Source organism: Danio rerio, chromosome 8, assembly GCF_049306965.1.
Source record: "Danio rerio strain Tuebingen ecotype United States chromosome 8, GRCz12tu, whole genome shotgun sequence".
Lineage (NCBI taxonomy): Eukaryota > Metazoa > Chordata > Actinopteri > Cypriniformes > Danionidae > Danio > Danio rerio.
In genome coordinates, this window is record NC_133183.1 from 5,377,126 (window position 1) to 5,399,171 (window position 22,046).

The 22,046-nt window shown below is 37.1% G+C and overlaps 2 protein-coding genes across 9 annotated transcripts in view; one reads left to right on the forward strand and one right to left on the reverse strand.

The window, feature by feature from the left end:
* The window catches only part of gcn1 (GCN1 activator of EIF2AK4), a 779,792-nt gene that overhangs the window by 448,839 nt on the left and 308,907 nt on the right, over positions 1 to 22,046 (forward strand). The gene's annotated exons all lie outside the window — the stretch shown is intronic.
* Positions 1 to 22,046, reverse strand: part of mtmr3 (myotubularin related protein 3) — a 97,303-nt gene that overhangs the window by 23,257 nt on the left and 52,000 nt on the right. For 7 of the 8 annotated variants that reach the window (XR_012383620.1, XM_009303728.5, XM_073909258.1 and 4 more), the window contains 6 exon segments: positions 21,132 to 21,245; positions 17,749 to 17,951; positions 13,714 to 13,845; positions 13,524 to 13,635; positions 5,558 to 5,753; positions 3,632 to 3,817 (listed from right to left, as the gene is read on the reverse strand). Coding sequence is in view for 6 of the 8 variants with exons in the window: in XM_009303728.5 (XP_009302003.2) it covers positions 3,632 to 3,817; positions 5,558 to 5,753; positions 13,524 to 13,635; positions 13,714 to 13,845; positions 17,749 to 17,951; positions 21,132 to 21,245 (943 nt within the window). In the remaining 2 variants the exon portion in view is untranslated. 8 annotated transcript variants of the gene reach the window in all.

The window sequence follows — 22,046 nt, forward strand, 5'->3', positions numbered from 1 at the left end:
TCTTTTAAAAAAAACACAATCTCATTTGAATTTAAAGCGGCAGTCACCAAAACGCCACAATTAGGATTAAAGACGGGTTAAAAACGGGTCAGTTTCAAAGAGTTATAAAACATTATTGTGGTATTTTGAACTGAAACTTCACAAACACACACTAGGAACATCAGAAACTTATTTTACATCTTGTAAAAAGGGGCTTAATTGGTCCACTTTAAAGGTGCCATATTATGTAAATCAAGATATTTCCTGGATATATCCTTTTTTTTTTACGTTAGCCACGTCCCAAATTGCACACTATACACTATACACTCATGCACTATGTACTTACGCACTTACACACTCAACAGGATAGTATATGTATGTAGTGTCGTCCCAAATGGCACACTAATGTTTTTTTACTAAGCGGAAATTCAAACCGTTTCCCTGATGACGTTTGCAAATCCGTGAAATAAACGACCAAATTATTAAATAATACCTACCGTGAGTATATCCGCATTCACCATCGGGAGGTGCTATAATCACTCTCGTAGGAGAATTTTGCGTTCACCATCCAAAACAAATAAAGTTATCCAACATGTGCGCCCGATAGCTCCGCCCCTTCCGCTACGTAAGCAAACCTGCGATCGTTGAGTGCGTGAAGTGTCCATCATTACACACTTCATTTTACCGGCTGAATGAGTGCATCATCCGGGTAATTAAAGTGCACTTATTATTTTTAGACTTTTCAGTGTGAACACACTAATTACACTATTTATACTACAAAATGGCGTAAAATAGTGCATGAGTATGTGATTTGGGACGCAGCTGTTGTTATGTTGACAGATCCTGAATGGCGGTGTCAGTCTGTGTACAGTCATAAAAAGCAATGTTTACAGATGTTTAAAAAAATGGAGCGTTGCTTAAAGGAGTGGTTCTCAGCCAGCCATCTGTTCACAGCTCTTCATGCAAAAAGTGGGATATACAGATTATAAATGTATTCAGAGTTTAATATATTCACGACCACTCCAAATATGGTCAAACCCGAGCTTTTGATGCTAGGAGTTATTTCTGGGGATATAAATGAGCATATACCAGTCAGAATTATTAGCCGTCCTGAATTATTAGTCCTCACTGTTTATTTTTTCCCCTAATTTCTGCGTTTTTTTAACGCATTTCTAAACATAATAGTTTTAATAACAGTTTTTTTTTTTTATCTTTGCCATGATGACAGTACATAATATTTGACTAAATAATTTTCAAGATACTAGTTTTCAGCTTGAAGTCACATTTTAAGGCTTAACTAGGTTAATTAGGCAAGTTAGGGTAATTAGTAGGAATGTAACGGTATCAGAATTTCACGGTACGGTAATACCTCGGTATGAATGTCACGGTACGGTATTTATTGAATCATTTACAGGAAAAAACAAAACTTATGAAAATACTCCAAAAAAGTGCCAAAAGTGTCAATGACATACAAATTAGTCATCTATCTGTAAGCTTTGAAACAGGAACTTCAATTTTAATAACAAAAAATTATTAAACCATGTTAAAAAATTAGGTTCCAATTTAGTATTGTTGAAAACTCATCACATTCAACATTTAATCACTCACTCACTCACTTGGATAGAGATGGGTTTAAAGGAAAATTATCATATAAATATAATCTGGTAAAAGCTGGTATCTCTGGGTATTTACAATGTCCCCTGCAACAGAAAAAACCCTCTCATTTGGGACTGAGGTTTCTGGGACAAGAGAGATATGACTTGGCCCAGGTTGACAGCAGTGGGTAACGTTGTGCATTGTCTTTCCCCCACTTGAGAGGACAAACCATGAGTGAGATAGAGGTCTCATGTCTGCATCAATCTGAACAGTGTGCTGTGTTTCTGCAGTCCCCATGACTGTTATTAGTCGTATTCCCCAACTTGCAGGCACGAGTACACACAGTGCTCAACCTGTGCAGTGTACATGCCCTTTTTAGTCTTGGACAGAAAGTTCCCTTCCAAAATGATCAAAAGTGCCCCCGCGACGCGACACAACCTCCGTCCCCGCTTTACAGTACGCGCGCGACAACACAGCTGATAAGAACTCGCGCGACAACACCGCTATTCAGTACGCGCGCGACAACACAGCTGATAAGAACCCGCGCGACAACACCACTATTCAGTACGCGCGCAGCGACAACACCCGCTTTAGGGTTTTCCAGCTCTTTTTGATCCCCGCTTCTAGCAGCACACTCCATTTCCGCATTACTGGATCTGTAGCGACAACAGACCGCAAGGGATTATGGCCAAGCCTGGGCTGATGGGAATTGTAGTTTCCGGTACCTCCCGTTTGCTTCATTCGCCTGAGCAAATTTTCTCAGAAGACCTATAGTTTTACCGAGTCATGCGACTACGGTAATATCGAAAAAAATTAATATTGCGGTATGACGGTATTTAGAATACCGTTACATCCCTAGTAATTAGGCAAGTCTTTAGCAACTTTCACACAGTGATACCAGTAAATATCCGAAAAATTTCCGGAACGACTTTACCGGTAGATTAAAAAAAGCGCTGTTCACACAGGTGAGGACGTTATGGAATTTTTACGGAAAAATCATTCAAAAATACCGGTAAATTCTGACATCATTAACCAGAAATGACCTCTAAATGAATGCGCTTGTATTTGTAAACATTTGACTACGTTAAAAACCCTGTGGTAGGATCAGTATTGTGAACAACTTCGATGAAAACATATGGAGGAACACTTTCGCATGTTGAGATGTATATGATATGCGTGTGTGCTGGCGCTCACCAGCTGCTTCACGGGCACACGCGACGCGTCAAGCAACTAAAGGAAGCAGAGCTTGAAGGTAAACAAACAACGGCTTACCATAAGCATCTTATCGATAATTATTTACACAGTTGGCATTAAGATGAACATATAAACGTTATCTGACTAACATCTAGCAGCTAAATGTGTCAAATATTCAAAGGCTTTTATTTTTATAAACCACACAGACTTGAATGTGTTCGATTGCTCTGATTGGCTAAAGTAGACGTCTCACGTCAGCACGTTCTCGATGTGCACACGCTCTTTCCGGCAATCTTCCTTCTGCATTTACAAAGCGCAGCATTCCGGCAAATTACCGGTAATGTTACAACTTCTCTTTCCGGAAAATAGCCAGAACGAATTTACCGGTATTTTCAAAAAGGGCCTGTTTACACACATACAGACCTTTCCGGAAAATTTTTGGGAAAGGTCTGTATGTGTGAAAGGAGCTATTGTATAACAGTGGTTTTATTCTGTAGACAATCGATAACAAACATTGCTTAAGGGGGCTAATAATACTGACCTTAAAATGGTTTAATAAAAATACAAAACTGCTTTTATTCTAGCCGAAATAAAAAATAAGAGTTTCACTAGAAAAAATTATATATATTAGGAAATACTGTTAAAACTTTCTTGCTCTTAAACATCATTTAAGAAATATTTGAAAAAGAAAACAAATGACAGGAGAGCGTGAATTCAACCGTATAACTTTTATAATCATGATATTTTTACTAATTCAAGCCACATACCTACTATGTAGATATCAGGAAACAACTTGACTTACTGAATCAATGCACTCTATGGCACCTCTAAAACACAATGCTTTACATCCACTTTTACTCACCAGAAAGGCTTCGTTGAACTCAAAGGAGCATGGGAATTGTCTCTGAAGCTGGTGCACACAGTCCAGCCACTGTAGGAAGACTGGACATCTCTCGTTCAGGTCTTCTGCATTTTCTCCGTGACCACATCGGTCAGCGAACTTGTGCCCAAAGTCCAACCACTCAGTTTCGACAAGCACTTGAAAACCCTGAGAGCAGAAAGGAGATTTTCTGTTAACAATTTCATGATGACAGTGAAAAGTAGTAGTTTTCCAACATTACTAGCCACTCGCCATTTTCACTAGCCACAATTTTGTTGTTGGGAAAATTTATTTTAAACGCATAAATATGACTTTGGCATGCTAAAATTTCATTTCATTTTCTTGTTTGCTTAGTCTCTTTAGTAATCAGCGGGTTTTTTATGCAGCGGATGCCATTCCAGCAGCAACCCATCTCTGGGAAACATCCACACACACATTCTCACACACACACTCATACACTACGGACAATTTAACACACCCAATTCACCTGTATGGCATGCCTTTGGACTGTGAGGGAAACTGGAGCACCTGGAGGAAACCCACGCGAACACAGGGAGAACATGCAAACTCCACACAGAAACGCCAACGGAGCCGAGGATCGAACCAGCGACCTTCTTGCTGTGAGGCAACAGCACTACCTACTTTATTTATTTATTTATTATTTATTTATTTATTTATTATTTATTGCCACATCAGCAACTTATGGCTATTTCATGGCCAAATGGATATACATTGAAATAATACATGATAAAAACAAATTCATATAACACTAAAAAAGTGACTTAGACAAATATAAAAAGATGAAATTCACACAAAAATTTATTCAAAGTTAAACATGATTTTTTAGTTCTATTTTTGATAAAAAACTCTTCATGAGCATGAGCCCTCCAAGTTTAGCGTGTTTCCTCATTAAACGCAACGAAAGCGTATGTTTCGCGTTGTTGTGTCAGAATCCTTGTGAAATACAGTAATACTTTAGGACGCTTAGTTTAAGCAAATTTGATGAACGTCATCATGCGTGTTGAATCTGAGGGGAGTCGCTCCAGTATGGAAGGCCGTTGGGGCCAAAACGTCTGCAGCGCGTTGTGTGTATCTGTCTGTGTCAGGCCCATTGAGGGGTGTCAGGGGTGGAGTGAGCGACGTATCTGAGTAGGGGCGTGTGCGCACGAGACTACCTAAAGGACGGTGGGGGTGAGTTGCGCGCAAAATTTAAGTTTCAGTATTTTATATGTGATTAATCGCGATTAACCTTTTAAAAAAAGGTGCGATTGATTAGTTAATTTTTTTTAATCGATTGACAGCACTAAAAAAAAAAATATATATATATATATATATATATATATATATATATATATATATATATATATATATTACTTTGTTTTTTTTACATTTGAACAAAAACTTCGAGTCATAATTTAAGTATGAATAGTTTCAGGCTTGACTGTAATAAAGATAATACTTTAAAATGAGTTTTAATCATTTTGATTTAATGTTTAACATTTAGAATTTTAGTAGATTTTTTTGTAATTGCATTATGGGTTTAAAGCAAAAAAATGAATGAATGTGCATCGCATACAAGACACCATTAAATTCAAAACAAACCAAAAGAGTCAGAGCAACATGTATTTTGACCCACAAGCATTTCCTACAACAACACGACTCTATTGTTTTGTCTGAAGATCGATCTTAATCAAATGGTGTTGTGTGCTCCAAGGTCAGGCAGCACTACAAATATTTTAACATTTCCTTTAAGCCACTGTCTATGTAAACATGTCCTTGTGAGCATTTTCAAACTAGAAGGACTAAAAAATAAGCCCTTGTGGATTTCTCCAGCATGTGATATAGCTTATGAATTCCTCTCATAATAAATGAGAAAGAGTTTTAATGGTTTATTATATGGGAGTTCACCTCGATGGTGCGGTAGTACGGGTCCAGCAGAAGTTTGGCCAGCGCGACTATCTGAGGGGTTCGATCCCAGCCATCGGAGCAGTGAACCAGGACTGGCCGGTGGTCTCGATCTACAGCATTCGACACCAGAAGAGACGCCTTGAGCAGGAGAGACAGATGCTGAAGCCACTTTGTGCTCTCCAGAGCAGACAGCCAGCTAGAGACACAACAAAACATGCAGTTACATACTTGAATTTGCACTATTGAATAAAAATGTGATAAGGAATAGCATGCTAAAAACACCTGAAACAGAGTCAAGTTACTTCTTTTGCTTTCCGAGGCTCAGACACACTCTGGGCCCTATCATACACCCGGCGCAGTCTGGCGCAAGGTGCGGCGCAATAGTCTTTTGCTAGTTTCAGCTTTCAGCAAGAGTCTTTTTGAGACGTTGACAGTGCATAATATTTAACTGGTAATTTTCCAAGATGCTAGAATTTAGAGCAGCACGAAAATGGAAAAATAGGACATTGCAATATTTAGATTTTTTGCCATTCATATTGCAATATAGATATAATCTCATATTTGAAAAGATTTCATTCATGTAATTAGATTGGGATGATGAAGTCTTTTTCAATAAGTCTAACAGTATACATTTTAAAATAATGGGCCCTAACATACACCCGGCGCAGTGTGGCGCAAGGCGTGACGCAATAGTCTTTTGGTAGTTTCAGCTTGGCGCAAGAGTCGTTTTGAGGCGTTGCGCTACGCTGTTTAAATAGCAAATGCATTAGCGCTCATATGTGCGCCCATAGGCGTTCTGGTCTAAAAAGGAAGGCGTTCTGAGGCGCACTACTGGCGCGTTGCTATTTTGAGAAACTATAATAGATTTTTCATTACACCAAAACTAACCCGGTCTAAACTCCAGCGCAGAGTTGCGCCTCGCTTACGCACTGCTTAATACACACAAGAGAGCAATAGGCAAATATCTTTACATATGAAAAAATTTGGAAAATTAAGGATATATATAGGATATAATAAGAATAGATATAGAATATAAATATAAAGGATTAAAATATTACAAAACATATTATTTTCTAGCCTACATAAATATGAAAAATCACTGCTTTTATGTCTTCTTCATCTCAGGAGGCTTTTTCAGTTCATTCATAACAATTTGCTTGTTTAATGTTATTATTATTAGCAGTATTATTCATTATATCCATATTTATATTTGTTTTATTAAAAACAAGCTTAGATTTGCCCACCTGTCAGGTTTAAGACCATATGGGGCACAGCATGTGTATTAGGATATAACTTTTGACCAAACTTTGTTATTATTATTCATTTATTCGTTTGCTGGAAATTAGAACTGAATTTAGAAATAGTTTTGAAACAAATATTTGCGCTTAACAAACAAAAGTATTTATTTATAGACTAATTGATGTCTGTGCGTAAAGGTTTCCCTATCCAAGAGCGAAAGTGAAAGTAGTTCCATTATCTCTCATTCTCACGCAGTAGATGCTCTGTTTAACAGTTTTCTGTTAAAAAAAAAAAAACTGTGAACTGTTTGCTTGTGAAATGCTCAGATTTTCCACTTAGACTTACTTTACGTCCTGTAAATAGCGAATGCGCTCTTGGCGCGACGCAGCTGGCTCTTAAAGGGAATGGGAGATGAGACTCTAATTGGTTTATTCTCAAAACACACCTGTAACTCATTAAGAAAAAAAAACTCAACACTTTTAGACCATGCGCCACGGCGCAAAGCAGATTTTCCCGCCCTTAAATTAGCAAAAATGCGTCCTGACGTTTTGCGCTCTGTGCATGGACCGTCAAAATAGAGCCTATTAAGTTCAAAACTAGATTACAGACCTATCATTTTAATAAAGCATACACTCAATGCATCACATAACAGTATGATGCATTAATGTGCTCCACACAGGTGAGTTGGCTTGACAACCCCCTGTAGGACACACTCCTTCTTAATACACCAGACATTGTGTTAGAAACTCTTTTTTGCTTTACATGTTTGTTTATTTAACTGTTATTTTCATTTATAACACTTCATTTTTGCATCTTGTTTAAATCCACTATGAACAGCAGCTACGCTAATTATTTTCTATATTCTCTATTTTGACCCGGGGATACTCATTCCGAGATCTGTAGAGACTATGCCGCGCCATTTATGTGATCCAAGACCTGTGAAGAGATGATCCTAAGGTCTCCATAATACTGGACCAGGCCGTATCCTGAGCTGATGCTGTGGTCGTCATGGAGTGCATGAGACTGATTCCTAAAAGACCACCGTGATAAACGAGTTGCCGCATTGATCCTGTGGGCCAGACTGACTTCCCGCCGGTGGCCTACTCACAGCTGCAGCTTCTCCACGATAGACGTCCAGCTTCTTCAGCCTCCGGCACCTAGACTGCAGCTCTAGACAGGAAGTTTGGCCAGAAGAATAATGATCGTGCCCAACATAGCCTCGTTTCTCTCTAGGTTTTTTTTTTTCCTCGCCACTGTCATCACTGGCTTGCTTTGATCGGGACTTGTGGAGCTGCGCTTCGGCGGATCTGCTCTTTAATGTTTGAACTTTCAGCAGTGAAATTTAAACCACATTAAACTAAACTAAACTTCAACTCTGAAATCTGGACTTTACTAGAACTATGTTAAGCTGCTTTGACACAATCTACAACATGAATTGAATTGCTTTCTTAACATAATTGCATGGTCATACTAATAGGGCCATATAGAATCTATGGACATTTTCTGCGCAGAAGTTTGTAAAATATCATTGAGGAAATGCAAAATGATTTTAAAAATTTTAATAAAAAAAAAATGCTTTTGCTGAAAAGCATGCAATAAACTGATCAAAAGTGCAAGTAAAGGCATTCATAATATTTCTATTTCAAGGTGTCAAGGTTATAGGTTTCTAAGTTGACAATCAAAAGAGCATGTCAGAATGAGTTCTGAAGTATCATGTGATGGTGGGTTGTAGCTGGATGGGCATCCGCTGCAAAAAATATATGCTGGATGAATCTCTTTTCTAAAACCTGCTGGGCACCTATTTTCAGGATTTAAGATAAGTCTTCTGTGTCTCCAGAATGTGTATATATATTTGAAGTTGAATATACAGTGTATGTATGTATATATGTTAACACTATATACAGTTGAAGTCAAAATTATTAGTCCCCTGAATTTTTAGCTCCCGTTTATTTTTTTTCACAATTTCTGTTTAATGGAGGGAGATTTTTTTTAACACATTTCTAAACATAATAGTTTTAATAACTCATTTCTCATAACTGATTCATTTTATCTTTGCCATCATGACAGTAAATAAAATTTTTACTAGAAATTTTTTAAGACACTTCTATACGACCTAAAGTGACATTTAAAGGCTTAACTAGATTAATTAGGGTAATTAGGCTAGTTATTGTATAATGTTGGTTTGTTTTGTAGACTCTCAAAAAAATATGTAGCTTAAAAGGGCAAAAAAAAAATTCTTTAAAATGGTTTTAAAAAAATGAAAACTGCTTTTAATCTACCTGAAATAAAACAAAAAAGACTTTCTCCAAAAGAAAAAATATTATCAGACATACTATGAAAATTTCCTTGCTCTGTTAAACATCATTTGTGAAATATTTTAAAAAGAAAAAAATTCAAAGGGGGGCTAATAATTCTGACTTCCACTGTATATATATATACAGCGGGATTTTTGCATCACGTTCTCTCTCTCTCTCTCTCTCTCTCTCTCTCTCTCCCTCTCTACCCCATCTCTGCCTGTCGTATCCTTTAGGTCCGCCTTCGCAGAAGCCGATTGGTCGGGAGACCAGTCACTCATCATTGGGTGACGTGGCGCTGTCACATATAAAGACGCCAGGGAAAGCAGGTGACAGTGCGCTTTTCCTTGATCCTGTTTTTGTGTGTTTTGCCGACATGATTTTGTTATTCGTTATTTTTGCTTAACTTTCATTTGGATAAAATTATTTAGTATATTTTCTGCCCATTTTTGAACCACTTTGTGATTTCTGTACATTTTATTTTCGATTGTTTATTTATCACTTTTTGGTACAACTCTTACCTGGCAAAACAAAAGAGATAATATTGAGAGATGACTTTGTCCTCAGGGTAAGGTGGCCAGGGAAGATGTAGTACGACTTCCATCCTACAAACACGTAGTCAATCCATTGTTTAAAACACCAGGTAAGAAGTGAATACCACTTATGTATTTGTTTTGTTTTAGTTCAGAATAGGTAAGGTTACGGTGCTCGGTGCTGAAGATTTTTCTATTCCTTTTCTTTTCATGTTTCTAGCGAAGTAAGGGGTTTACTTATGAGTTAGAATTGTTTTGTTATATTTATTTCTTTGATTTGGCTTCACTAGCGTCCCCTTACTCTTGAGTTGACCTAATTTTGTTTGATACTTTGTTTAATTTGTTACGTTATTATTATTGTAAATATTTTTCTTATTGTATATATATTTGTGCATTATTCTGATTTAACTTTTTGTACATTAAATCACTTTTGTTGGCAGTTTTGTGGTTTGTGTCTTTTGCTTTAACCCATCATCTTGTAAAAGTACCACACCTTTTAAATGTTATTACTTTTACCCTAGGCTAACATCAAAAAGGTTGTAACAATATATATATATATATATATATATATATATATATATATATATATATATATATATATATATATATTGTTCAGGTTTTTTTTATAAAACGATGTAGAAAAATAACAGAATAATAGAAGACAAAAGAAATGTTTTGCTAATAAACGAAGCTTTAAAATAAGCATTTTCTTTAGACAATCAGTTTGGGCCTTTAAAAAATTATCAGAGAAGGAGGTGGGCCTCAAAGTAAAAGGGTTGAGAACCCATGCTTTAAGGTACCCTTTAAGCAAAAACAGCTTTGTGATCATCAGTTTCTCTAACAAAAAAAATAAATTTAGTGAATTAATGAGTGTGTTTGGGACACAAATTTTTTCCAGCATGGTCTGATACAGCAAAACTGACATTAGCCAAGAAAAGTTGAAGAGAAAATATCGCTCCCAAAGTACCATGAACTCGAAATCACCTCTGTATTAATGGTGCTACCTCATGCAGCGAGACATTTACAATCAGAATAATCAACGCAGAGAATTAGATGTTTTCTTCTCTGAACAGTTCATGTCAGTTGCCTAGAAACAGCTCTTGGCTAGAGTTTATCATGCTGACGAAAGAGAGAAAGAAACTAGAAGACTTGCTGTTGACTTTACAACAAATGGATGAGTGGAAATGGTGTGGATGGAAAAGGAAGCAAATACGAGCCAATGTTGAAGATTACAGGCAGATCTGCTGCCAGGGAGAAAACAATACACGGAAAAGACAAAAAAAAACAAAAAAAAAAACGGTGTGCTTATAAGAGTTTGAGACAAGCACAAGTATTAAATGTTCTTTGAAGTGCACAGGTTAGGAATTCGACAGTGGCCGTCCACTTTAATCACTCTGAGTCAAGTCAGATTCAACACAAGACTGGTTTGATGCTGAGATTAGGGTTGGGTGATGTCGACCAATTTGCCATCGTACAACGTCTAATGTGAAACATCACGATAAATAATGGCATCGTCGTCGTAGGCTGCAGTGAATTAAGTATTTATGAATAATGAATTAACTCATAATGAATTTATTATTTTTAGCTTACCGTTTCAACTACCTGACACACATGGTCTTTGTTTTACCCATAACCAAATCATAAATAAAATAAAAAAAATCAAGACAAGTTACATGCAAATTACCATTTTAAAATGCCATTTTAAAGCTAAGCTGTATTAGTGTAAACGGGGCAGTGTGTATTTTTCACAAGCAGGTTGTTGTTGCGACGGGGCGGGGCAGAATATCCAGATGTCGGCTCAGCATTGTGATATCTATCAGCCACTGGCGATGGACGATGGCCAGATGAATCAAAGCTTTATAAAATATAACTTAACAGTTTTCAACTAAAGCTATAATGTATCTAACTAGCAACTTCTCTTTACTAACAGAAAATGCACAAAAACATGGTTTGGAATGTTACCACATTCATAAAACAATTTACTTTATTGATTTCTTTTTGATTTAATAAAAATAAACACAAATGACAAATCTTGTTTTAATTTATTACTGTATACATTGTATAGATGCAAAAAAAATAAGAATTACTAGTATCAAACCAATAGTACCGAATTAAATTGTAATTTCTTTACATTTATAACTCATGACTTCTCAAAAGCAGACCAAAACTATTAAACCTAAATATTTACTTTAAACAACGGAAAAAATAAATAAATAAATAAATAAATAAATATATTTATATATATATATATATATATATATATATATATATATATATATATATATATATATATATATATATATAGATATATAGATATATATTCATTCATTAATTCATTTTCTTGTCGGCTTAGTCCCTTTATTAATCAGGGGTCGCCATAGCGGAATGAACCACCAACTTATCCAGCAAGTTTTTACGCTATTTACGTTATTTTTACAAATTTACATGGTTCCCTTGCTAAAACCTAATCCAGGGCTCGAAATTAACTTTTTTACTTGGTAGCACCGGTGCTCCCAACTTCAAAAATTTAAGAGCACCAGAAAAAATTTAGGAGCACCAGAAAAAATTTAGGAGCACCCACCAAAAATGATCGAGCATTGCTGCAAATTGTATTTTAAGGGATTTATTGTATTTTAAAACAACATCAATTAGGACTAACAAAAACCAGAAACAACTATAACTAATGCTGAGATGACATTGATATTTGTGTGCAAAAACTCCAAAATGAATGTCGAATTATAAAATATTAATGATGATGAAAATGACAATAATAGTAACAATGAATTACATTTCTCATCATCATGCTGCCTTAAATGTGCTTGAATGAATTATGAAAAATAATTGTATAGTTTGCATCAATTAAAAATGAAGCATTGCAGTAAGAAATATTTATTTTGTACTGCTGTTTATATATGCATGTCAGTTTGATAAATAATATTTCTGCTACAAAACAAACAAAAGATTATAATAAATCATTCAATTCAAGGCTGAAAGCTGCAAAACAGTAATCAGTAACTAAATAAAAAATAAAAACATATACATCTCAAGAAAGAATAGAAAAAAGAAAGAAAGTAAAGTCTCACTTCTATTACTCTTTAAAACTTTTGGTTTCAGTTTGTGTCAATTTAAAGGTTCAGTCTGAGCTGATTTTCATGTTTCTGTGTTTGTGGAAAAGCAGGCGAGTCAGCCGGCCCAATTTATGAGCAGGTAGAGCAGGATTTTTGCGATGACCACCGGTGCAATACCGCTCTTGGTTATGAGCCGCATTTTCAGTGTAAACTTAGTAAAGGCGAGCTTCTTTGGCGATGATATGTGCAGTATTAGATTTGACTTTTAGCGGACATTTGCGCTGAACACGCAGTGAATGCAACGCATTGAGATTCGGGCGCCTTCTCCGAAAACACGTACTTGATTGATCTCAGCTGGCGGATCAATATTCATCACATGTCATGATCGCTCTCATCTGCGCCTCACCTTTAGGTGGGGTTTGCAAACCTGTGTGCTTTAAGTTTTCACTCTTCAGCCGTTTGCAATTCCCGTGGTCATAAAAGCTCCTTCCCTGTCATCTGACAGCGGAATACCATGAGTGATTGACAGCTTATAAAAACCAATATAGCGGCAGGGAAGAGCGATTCAGCACGTTTTTAGAAAAGATCTAAACAGGTCGCACTACAACCATTATCTGCAGTCGCACTAATGCTCCCATATATATTATGAGGTCGCATAGATTAATTTTCGGGCGCATATGCGACCAAAATGGTCGCAATTTCGAGCCCTGTAATCTAAATGTTTATCCAATATTTTATAGTTTTTTTTCTTTTTAATTAGTTTGAAAGAACCAATGTATTAAAGAACAAAAACCAATAAACGGCCACAGCAGATGTTCGCTGCAAGACTCACTTGGCTGGATCAGGCATCTGGGTGCAGAGGAAACGCAGAGACTGGAAACTCTTGCGGATGGAATGGATGTTGGCCATACCCATAAACACCACCTCGCAGTTGGGATAGTACTCTACAGAGGAGAGCATTATTAATGAGGACGCTATCCTACTTTAATGTGAATGTTTATATTAAGTCTGTGAGACAGTACCTGGGCATTCGCAGCCTCCTCCTTTGGCTCTGTTGGCTACGGCAGCAGCGTATGACCTGGCGTCCAGAATCAGGAGCTTTCGGGGTTGGATGGCCAATGTCTCCACCTCTGAGCTGTTAGTCATGGACGATTCTACAAAAAAAAGCGCAGATGAGTACTGATGTCAAATACTATATAAATATAAATAATTATTATTTAATTTCTTGATTGACTATAGAACAAACTACTTTTGCTCAATGAATTGCCTAATTAACCCAAGTCAATAAAATTAAGCAAGTTAAGCCTTTAAATTGCACTTTACGCTGAATACTAGTAGGGCGAAACAATATATTGTTTGAGCATCGATATCGCAATGTGCGTGTCCTGCAATAGTCACATCACAGGATTAGATTATTTATTAAAGACTAAAAGATAAAGATATTGGGCTCTATTTTGACGGTCTATTCGTAAAGCGCAAAGGCGCAAATGCTTTCAGGGCGTGTCAGGACGCGTTTTTGCTAATTTAAGGACGGGAAATCTGCCTTGCGCTTCGGCGCATGGTCTAAAAGGGTTGAGTTTATTTTCTTAATGAGTTATAGGTGTGTTTTGAGAATAAACCAATCAGAGTCTCATCTCCCATTCCCTTTAAGAGTCAGCTGCGTCGCACCAACAGCGCATTCGCTATTTACAGGACGCAAAGTCTAAGTGGAAAAAATGAGCATTTTACAAGCAAACAGTTAACAGTTGACAGTTTTTAACAGAAATCAGTTAAACAGAGCATCTTCTGCGTGAGAATGAGAGATAAAGGATCTACTTTCACTTTCGCTCTTGGATAGGGAAACCTTTATGCACAGACATCAATTAGCCTATAAATAAATACTTTTGTATTATTACAAAAGATTTGTTTCAAAGAAATTTCTAAATTCAGTTCTAATTTCCAGCAAACGAATAAATGAATAATAATAGCAAAATGTGCTCAAAAACCTGAGTTATATCCTAAAACACATGCTGTGCCCCATATGGTCTAAAACCTGACAGGTGGGCAAATCTAAGTTTGTTTTTTATAAAACAAATATAAATATGGATATAATAAATAATACTGCTAATAATAATAACATTATTCAAGAGCAAATTGTTATGAATGAACTGAAAAAGCCTCCTGAGATGAAGAAGACATAAAAGCAGTGATTTTTCATATTTATGTAGGCTAGAAAATAATATGTTTTGTAATATTTTAATCCTTTATATTTATATCCTATATCTATTCTTATTATATCCTATATATATCCTTAATATTTAAATTTTTTCATATGTAAAGATATTTGCCTATTGCTCTCTTGTGTGTATTAAGCAGTGCGTAAGCGAGGCGCAACTCTGCGCTGGAGTTTAGACCGGGTTAGTTTTGGTCTAATGAAAAATCTATTATAGTTTCTCAAAATAGCAACGCGCCAGCGGTCTGCCTCAGAACGCCTTCCTTTTTAGACCAGAACGCCTATGGGCGCACAAATGAGCGCTAATGCATTTGCTATTTAAACAGTGTAGCGCAACGCCTCAAAACGACTCTTGCGCCAAGCTGAAACTACCAAAAGACTATTGCGTCACGTCTTGCGCCACACTGTGCCGGGTGTATGATAGGGCCCATTATTTTAAAATGTATACTGTTAGACTCATTGAAAAAGACTTCATCATCCCAATCTAATTACATGAATGAAATCTTTTCAAATATGAGATTATATCTATATTGCAATATGAATGGCAAAAAATCTAAATATTGCAATGTCCTATTTTTCCATTTTCGTGCAGCTCTAAATTCTAGTATCTTGGAAAATTACCAGTTAAATATTATGCACTGTCATTATGGCAAACACAAAATAAATATGTTTTTTGAAATTAGTTATTAAAACTATTGTTTAAAAATATGTATAAAAAATATATATTTATAATACTTTATATTCACTAGAGGGTTATACTTTATATACAGGGTTTCTGTATTAAATTTTAAGCCGAAATGAAGACTTTAAGGGTGCTTTCACACCTGGACTTTTGTTCTGGAACCTGGCGCATTTCCCCAGTTAGCGGGGTTCATTTGGCATATGTGAATCCAGCAATCAAGCTCGGATCCGCGCCAAACCAAATGGTCCGAGGTCACCTGAATGAGGTGGTCTCGGCTCGATTAAAACCGAACTCTGGAGCGGATAGATTGTAGTGAGAAAGCAACACGAACCGAACCAGGCTACAGTATATCACAGAGTATTATGGATATGTAATAGGCATATACTGTATACGGCTATATGAAGAGAGAATTATGAGTAGGGCAGGATGTCACTCCAACCGGTAAATGTGTGTTTCATGTCAAATACGAAAGTGAAAGCATGCTGAAATATTAACGAAAGATGTTTATTTGCCAGGAAAATTGACTGAATTTCAGTCTTGGTCTATCTGTTATTTTTCTCCATTCTCTCTATAATGTAAAGCCTGTAATGCCTAATTCTATCCCACCTGAGATTTATAGCTATTTGGTAAAGATGTCTGTGGGTGTCACCATTCAAAATTAAAGTGCAGCTCGCACATGACTTGTTTTAGCTATTCTGTTTAAAATTTGCTGTGTGAAAGCCAACCACACCAAGAACAAAGTGCAACATTGTTTTAATCCCTGTTTTGGGAACATCGATCTACAGGTGTGAAAGCCCCCTACACATTCTTAAAGGTCCCATGAAATTAAAATCAAGTTTTTTAGATGTTAGTATCAGTATTGCTAGTTTTTAAGATATCTATAAGCTAGTGTGCTCCAAAACAGTGACAAAATTTGCATTTAGAGGATATACAACTGATATAAACATGTAAAGCTTGTACTTTGTCACTTCCGCCTAAATGGATCAAACAACGAATAAAAATGCATTTTTCAAAGTACTTCACGGGACCTTTAAGACCATTATGAATTACATTTCAGACTTATTCTGGGCTCAATGCTAAGGATTATTTTGAAATGCCAGCAAAAAAAATTTTTATTTCATTAAAAAATTTAAAATTTGTTATTTCTTAGCCACATATTTTAAATAAAGTGTCAAAATAAATAGAGTTATGAATAGAGTTTTGTTCAAAGTTTTATGGAGATGGATTGTAGGTGATTGGATGAATGTTTGCCTTACATGGACATCAGAAAATTAAAACCTGTTTATAAACGATTTAAGACTCACAACACAATATGTTAGTCAATGACTTTTAAAGTTTTGTTTTTGAAATACAAGACATTTCAAAACGTTTTGAGACTCCCGGCACCCTTTATATACATAATGAATAATAGCATTATTGTTTATGATCATAAAAAACAGATATCAACTGATGTGCTAGCACCAATGATACAATAATACAAATCTTGATCATCTTTATCATTATAACCCAGAAATAATAAAACTGGTTGAAAGGACTAAAGCCTGCAGTGGTTTATTACCCGTACATGACTGCTCTCTCCTATTCAAACACAGATTTGCACTCTGATAGCCAAAGGTTTAATAAGCATATGCAAAATGTGATCATTTAAGATTAACATTGTGTGTTTGTTTGAATCAACTGCGACTGAAATCTGCAAAAAAAATCAAGTGACATACTGCATATGCAAAGTGTGATCTTTTAGGATTAACATTGTGTGTGTGTGTGTTTGTGTGTTTGTGTGTTTGTGTGTGTGTGTGTGTGTGTGTGTGTTTTAATCAATACCGTGATCTGCAACTACTATTGAGATCTGTAAACAATTAAAGGGACATTTCATCTAAAACTTTTTCTTTACTTGTTTCAAACCAGTATGAGTATCTTTCTTCTGTTTAACACAAAAGAAGATATTTTGAAGAATGCTAAAAACCATTGACTTCCATAGTATTTGTTTTTCCTACTGTGGAGGTCAATGATTACAGGTTTCCAGCAGTATCTTCTCTTGTGTTCAACAGCAGAAAGATATTTAACAAGGTTTAAAACCACTTCAAGGTAAGCAAATAGTGAGTTAAATTTCATGTTTTGGTGAACTATTCCTTTGAATGCAGCCAATGACTAAACAGTACTGACCGAAGTCCACATCTGAAAGGTCGGCTCCATTAGTATACTCGCGGGACAGGGAGCCATTAGAGACGCCTTTACAGGAGCTGCTGTCAACGGCACAGGCTCTGGCGATGGACTGCACCAGATGCTCATCGTCTGCGTTCCTCCAGCCCCACCAGCTGACTTCAGGCTGACCACAGCGAGCGATCACTGCCCCGGTGCTCTGATGCCTGGAAAATAAAGAGGTTCACGTGCTGGACATCTCATCTAAAGTATGGAAAATGTTAAATAAAAACAACACTATATTTTTTCCCTGAACATGCAGCTGAAATGAAACTGCAGTCATGTGACAAAATCCACATTACTCATTGGCCAGACGTTATTGAACGTATTTTCTAAACTGCTTTTCGATTGGTCAGAAAAAACTTGTGGGAAAATGCCAGTGAAACTCCCGCAAGTTAACAAAGTGGCAGACCCAAAATGTGGCTTTTTACCATGAAGGGACAACTGCGCTGGCTGATTGTATCCCTGGACATAGTAACAACTGCTACATAGTTTGTATACATCACTTTAGACAAACCATACACTTCGAGAATGAAGAGCGGCTGCGGCTACAAACAATCTTTAATACATTGCAAACAGCGAAGGCGCAAGGGAATTCACTTCAGGAGGAGGTGTGAATGAATTTAGCTAAACTGCGAAATGGTCAACTTCCGGAAATATTACCAATGATCCATCAGGTAATGTTTTTTCCCTCTCTCTGTTTAAAACTGTTTGTAAAGCGCTGTCAACAAATATTTTTCCTCCACACCCCTTAAGATTGGACAGCGCATCGGACTATGGCAGCTAGATTAGACACAAAAGGTGCAGTACGTTTTGCCGCTGTTTCTGTTTTAGTTGGGATCATATTCTCACCACAAACGAACCGCTCCAGGGTTCGTTTGAAAGCGTACCAAGACCACCTCTTCAAGGAGGTCTCGGTACGCTTTTTTGGTCCACTTTTGGTGCGCACTCGACTACGACTGCTGCATTCACACCCGGCCAAATGAACTGCACCAAGACGGAAAACAAACTCTATTCTTCAAACTAAACAAGGCAGGTACATTGTAGCATTTTTCTGCCGTTTTTGGGTCCTTTTCACACCACACTGATTACTTTGATCCGAACCAGTTGAAAAGAACCAAATTGCAGTCATGTGACAAAATCCACATCACTCATTGGCTAAATGTTATTGAACGTTTTTCATAAACTGCTTTTTGATTGGTCAGAATTAACGTGTGGGAAAATGCCAATGAAACTTCCGCAAGTAAGTAAACCGGCACAAAATGTCGCTTTTTACTATGGAGGGACAACTGCGCTGGCTGACTGTATTCCTGGTCATAGTAATGTATACTATATAGTTTTTATACATCACTTTTGACAAACTATACGTTTTAAGAATCAAGTGCGGCTGCGGCTGGAAAACAATGCATTGCAAACGCTTGGGCATTCACTTCAGGAGGAGGCAGGAATTAATTTAGCTAAACTGCGAAATGGTCAACTTCCGTAAATATTACCAATGATCCATCAGGTAAGGTTTTTTCCTCTCTCTCGGTTTAAAACTGTTTGTAAAGCGCTGTCAACAAATATCTTTCCTCCACACCCCATAAGATTGTACAGTGCATCAGACTACGGCAGCTAGATTAGTCCAAAAAGGTGCAGTACTTTTTGCGGTTGGGTCTGTTTTAGTTCAGATCATATTCTCACCACAAATGAACCGCTCCAGGGTTCGTGGTCTCGGTACACTTTTTTGGTCCACTTCTGGTGCTCGCTCGAATACGATTGCTACATTCACATCTGCTCAAACGAACCGCACCAAGAGGGAAAACGAACTCTAGTTCATTTAACCAAACCAAACCCTTAAGGTGCTTTCACATCTGTGGTTCGGTTCATTTGGTCCGGACCAACGGCAATAAATGATACATTGTAGCATTTTTCAGCCGTTTTTTGGTCCTTTTCAAACCCCACAATGCTCACAAATGCAGTCATGTGACAAAATCCACATCACTCATTGGCTAAATGTTATTGAACGTATTTCCTAAACTGCTTTTTGATTGGTCAGAATTAACGTGTGGGAAAATGCCAATTAAACTCCCGCAAGTAAATAAACCGACTGCACTGGCTGACTGTATCCCTGGTTATAGTAACGTATACTATATAGTTTGTATACATTACTTAAGACAAACTATACATTTTGAGAATGAAGTGCGGCTGGAAAACAATGTTTTAAAGCATTGCAAACGGCGAAGGCGCATCAAACGTCACTTCATTCATTCATTCATTATTTATTTATTGCCATGTCAGCTACTAAGGCTATTTTCATGGCAAGAGCATTTCAGTAATTAACAAACATCAACAGTAAAAAATAAATAATTTAATATACAGTTTAAATAATATTTTTCTGGTTAATACATGTTAAAAATTCTAATACTTTTTCTGGTGTCAGTTTGTTAAAAATGTCCTTAAGAGATTTCTCATCAAAAAAAGTCTTTCTGGAGTGATTAAAAGCAGGGCAGGGCAGTCCAATAAAATGTGTTTTACTGTCCATGGGGTTATACAGTGCAAACATTGGATAGGGTCTTCATCTTTGAGTAAAAAGTTATGTGTTAATCTTGTATGTCCAATACGACATCTGGTAAACATTACTTGATCAGCTCGTTTCTTAAAATGTCTTATACCTCTGTGTGTAATTTCAGGTTGGATTTCGTGTAATTTATTGTTTTCCAGAGTATCCCACTCCTCTTGCCATTTGTTTAAAATATAATTGTTAATAAAAGGTCTCATCTCTGATGGAGAAGTTTGACATTTGTTCACAGCTTGTTTTAGAGCAGCTTTAGCAGCTGCCACACGTCACTTCAGGAGGAGGCGTGAATTAATCCAGCTAAACGGCGACATGGTCATCTTCTGGAAAGATTACTAACGATCCATCAGGTAATGTTTTTCCCTCTCTCTTTCTGTTTAAAATTGTTGGTAAAGCGCTGTCAACAAACATTTTCTGGTTGGGTCTTTTATAGTTCAGATCCTGTTTTCACCACAAACAACCCGCTCTGGGGTTCGTTTGAAAGCATACCAAGACCACCACTTCAAGAAGCACTTGACTGCGATTGCTACATTCACACCTGTTCAAAGAACTGCACCATGAGGGAAAACTAAGTAAAACAGGTGTTAAAAAAACCCTTAAAGTAAAAGCTACTCAGAGCAGTTAAACTACAAACACATGCAATATTTTTAAAAAAGCAGACAATATGATAGTAATAAAAAGATGCTATCTGCGCATTTGAGAAGAGCAACACCCTAAATACCAAGTCAAAAGTGCATCAAGTGCACAGTTCATTCTCCCCGCATTAAATGATCAGATTTAAATGACTAACCTGTAAACCACGGCTGGAATCCTCTTCCAGGAGCGAAAGGCCGCCACATTCTCCAGCTCCTTATCAGTAATCCAGGCTGGCACCAGCAGCAGCTGAGGATAGCTGGAACACAACCTGGCAGAGCAGAGGGCGAGAAGAGGACACAGTGAGGTCAGAGCAGGACACTGGACTGACTGATGCCTGTCTACAGTCATCTCTACACTGAGTAGAACAGGGTTGAGTGTATAGGATGGTTTAAAACATTGGTTTCTCAATACTGGTCCTCATGGCCACCCCTGATCCAAAGGACCCTTTTCACAAGACTGTTATGACGCGTTTAACCCTTTAACTGTCACCCCAATTATTTGAACATAGACATGGAAATGACATGTTTCGCTTAATGAATGTCAGTCTTCAAGATTTTGATGCATAGATTTAAGCTTGGTCTTGTTTTAAAGACGACAGATGTCAGATTGTAGCTAAAGTGAAAACAGTTCAAGAAGTAAAATAAAATGAAAGTTATGTGCCTTTATATTATATTACATAACATTTGTATTGGTGAGGCAGTGGCGCAGTAGGTAGTGCTATCGCTTCACAGCAAGAAGGTCACTGGGTCACTGGTTCGAACCTCGGCTCAGTTGGCGTTTCTGTGTGGAGTTTGCATGTTCTCCCTGCCTTCGCGTGGGTTTCCTCCGGGTGCTCCGGTTTCCCCCACAGTCCAAAGACATGTGGTACAGGTGAATTGAGTAAGCTAAATTGTCCGTAGTGTATGTGTGTGTGTGCGAATGTGTGTGTGGATGTTTCCCAGAGATGGGTTGCGGCTGGAAGGGCAAAACTTGCTGGATAAGTTGGCGGTTCATTCCTCTGTGGCGACCTTGGATAAGTAAAGGGACTAAGCCGACAAGAAAATGAATGAATGAATGAACATTTTTATTT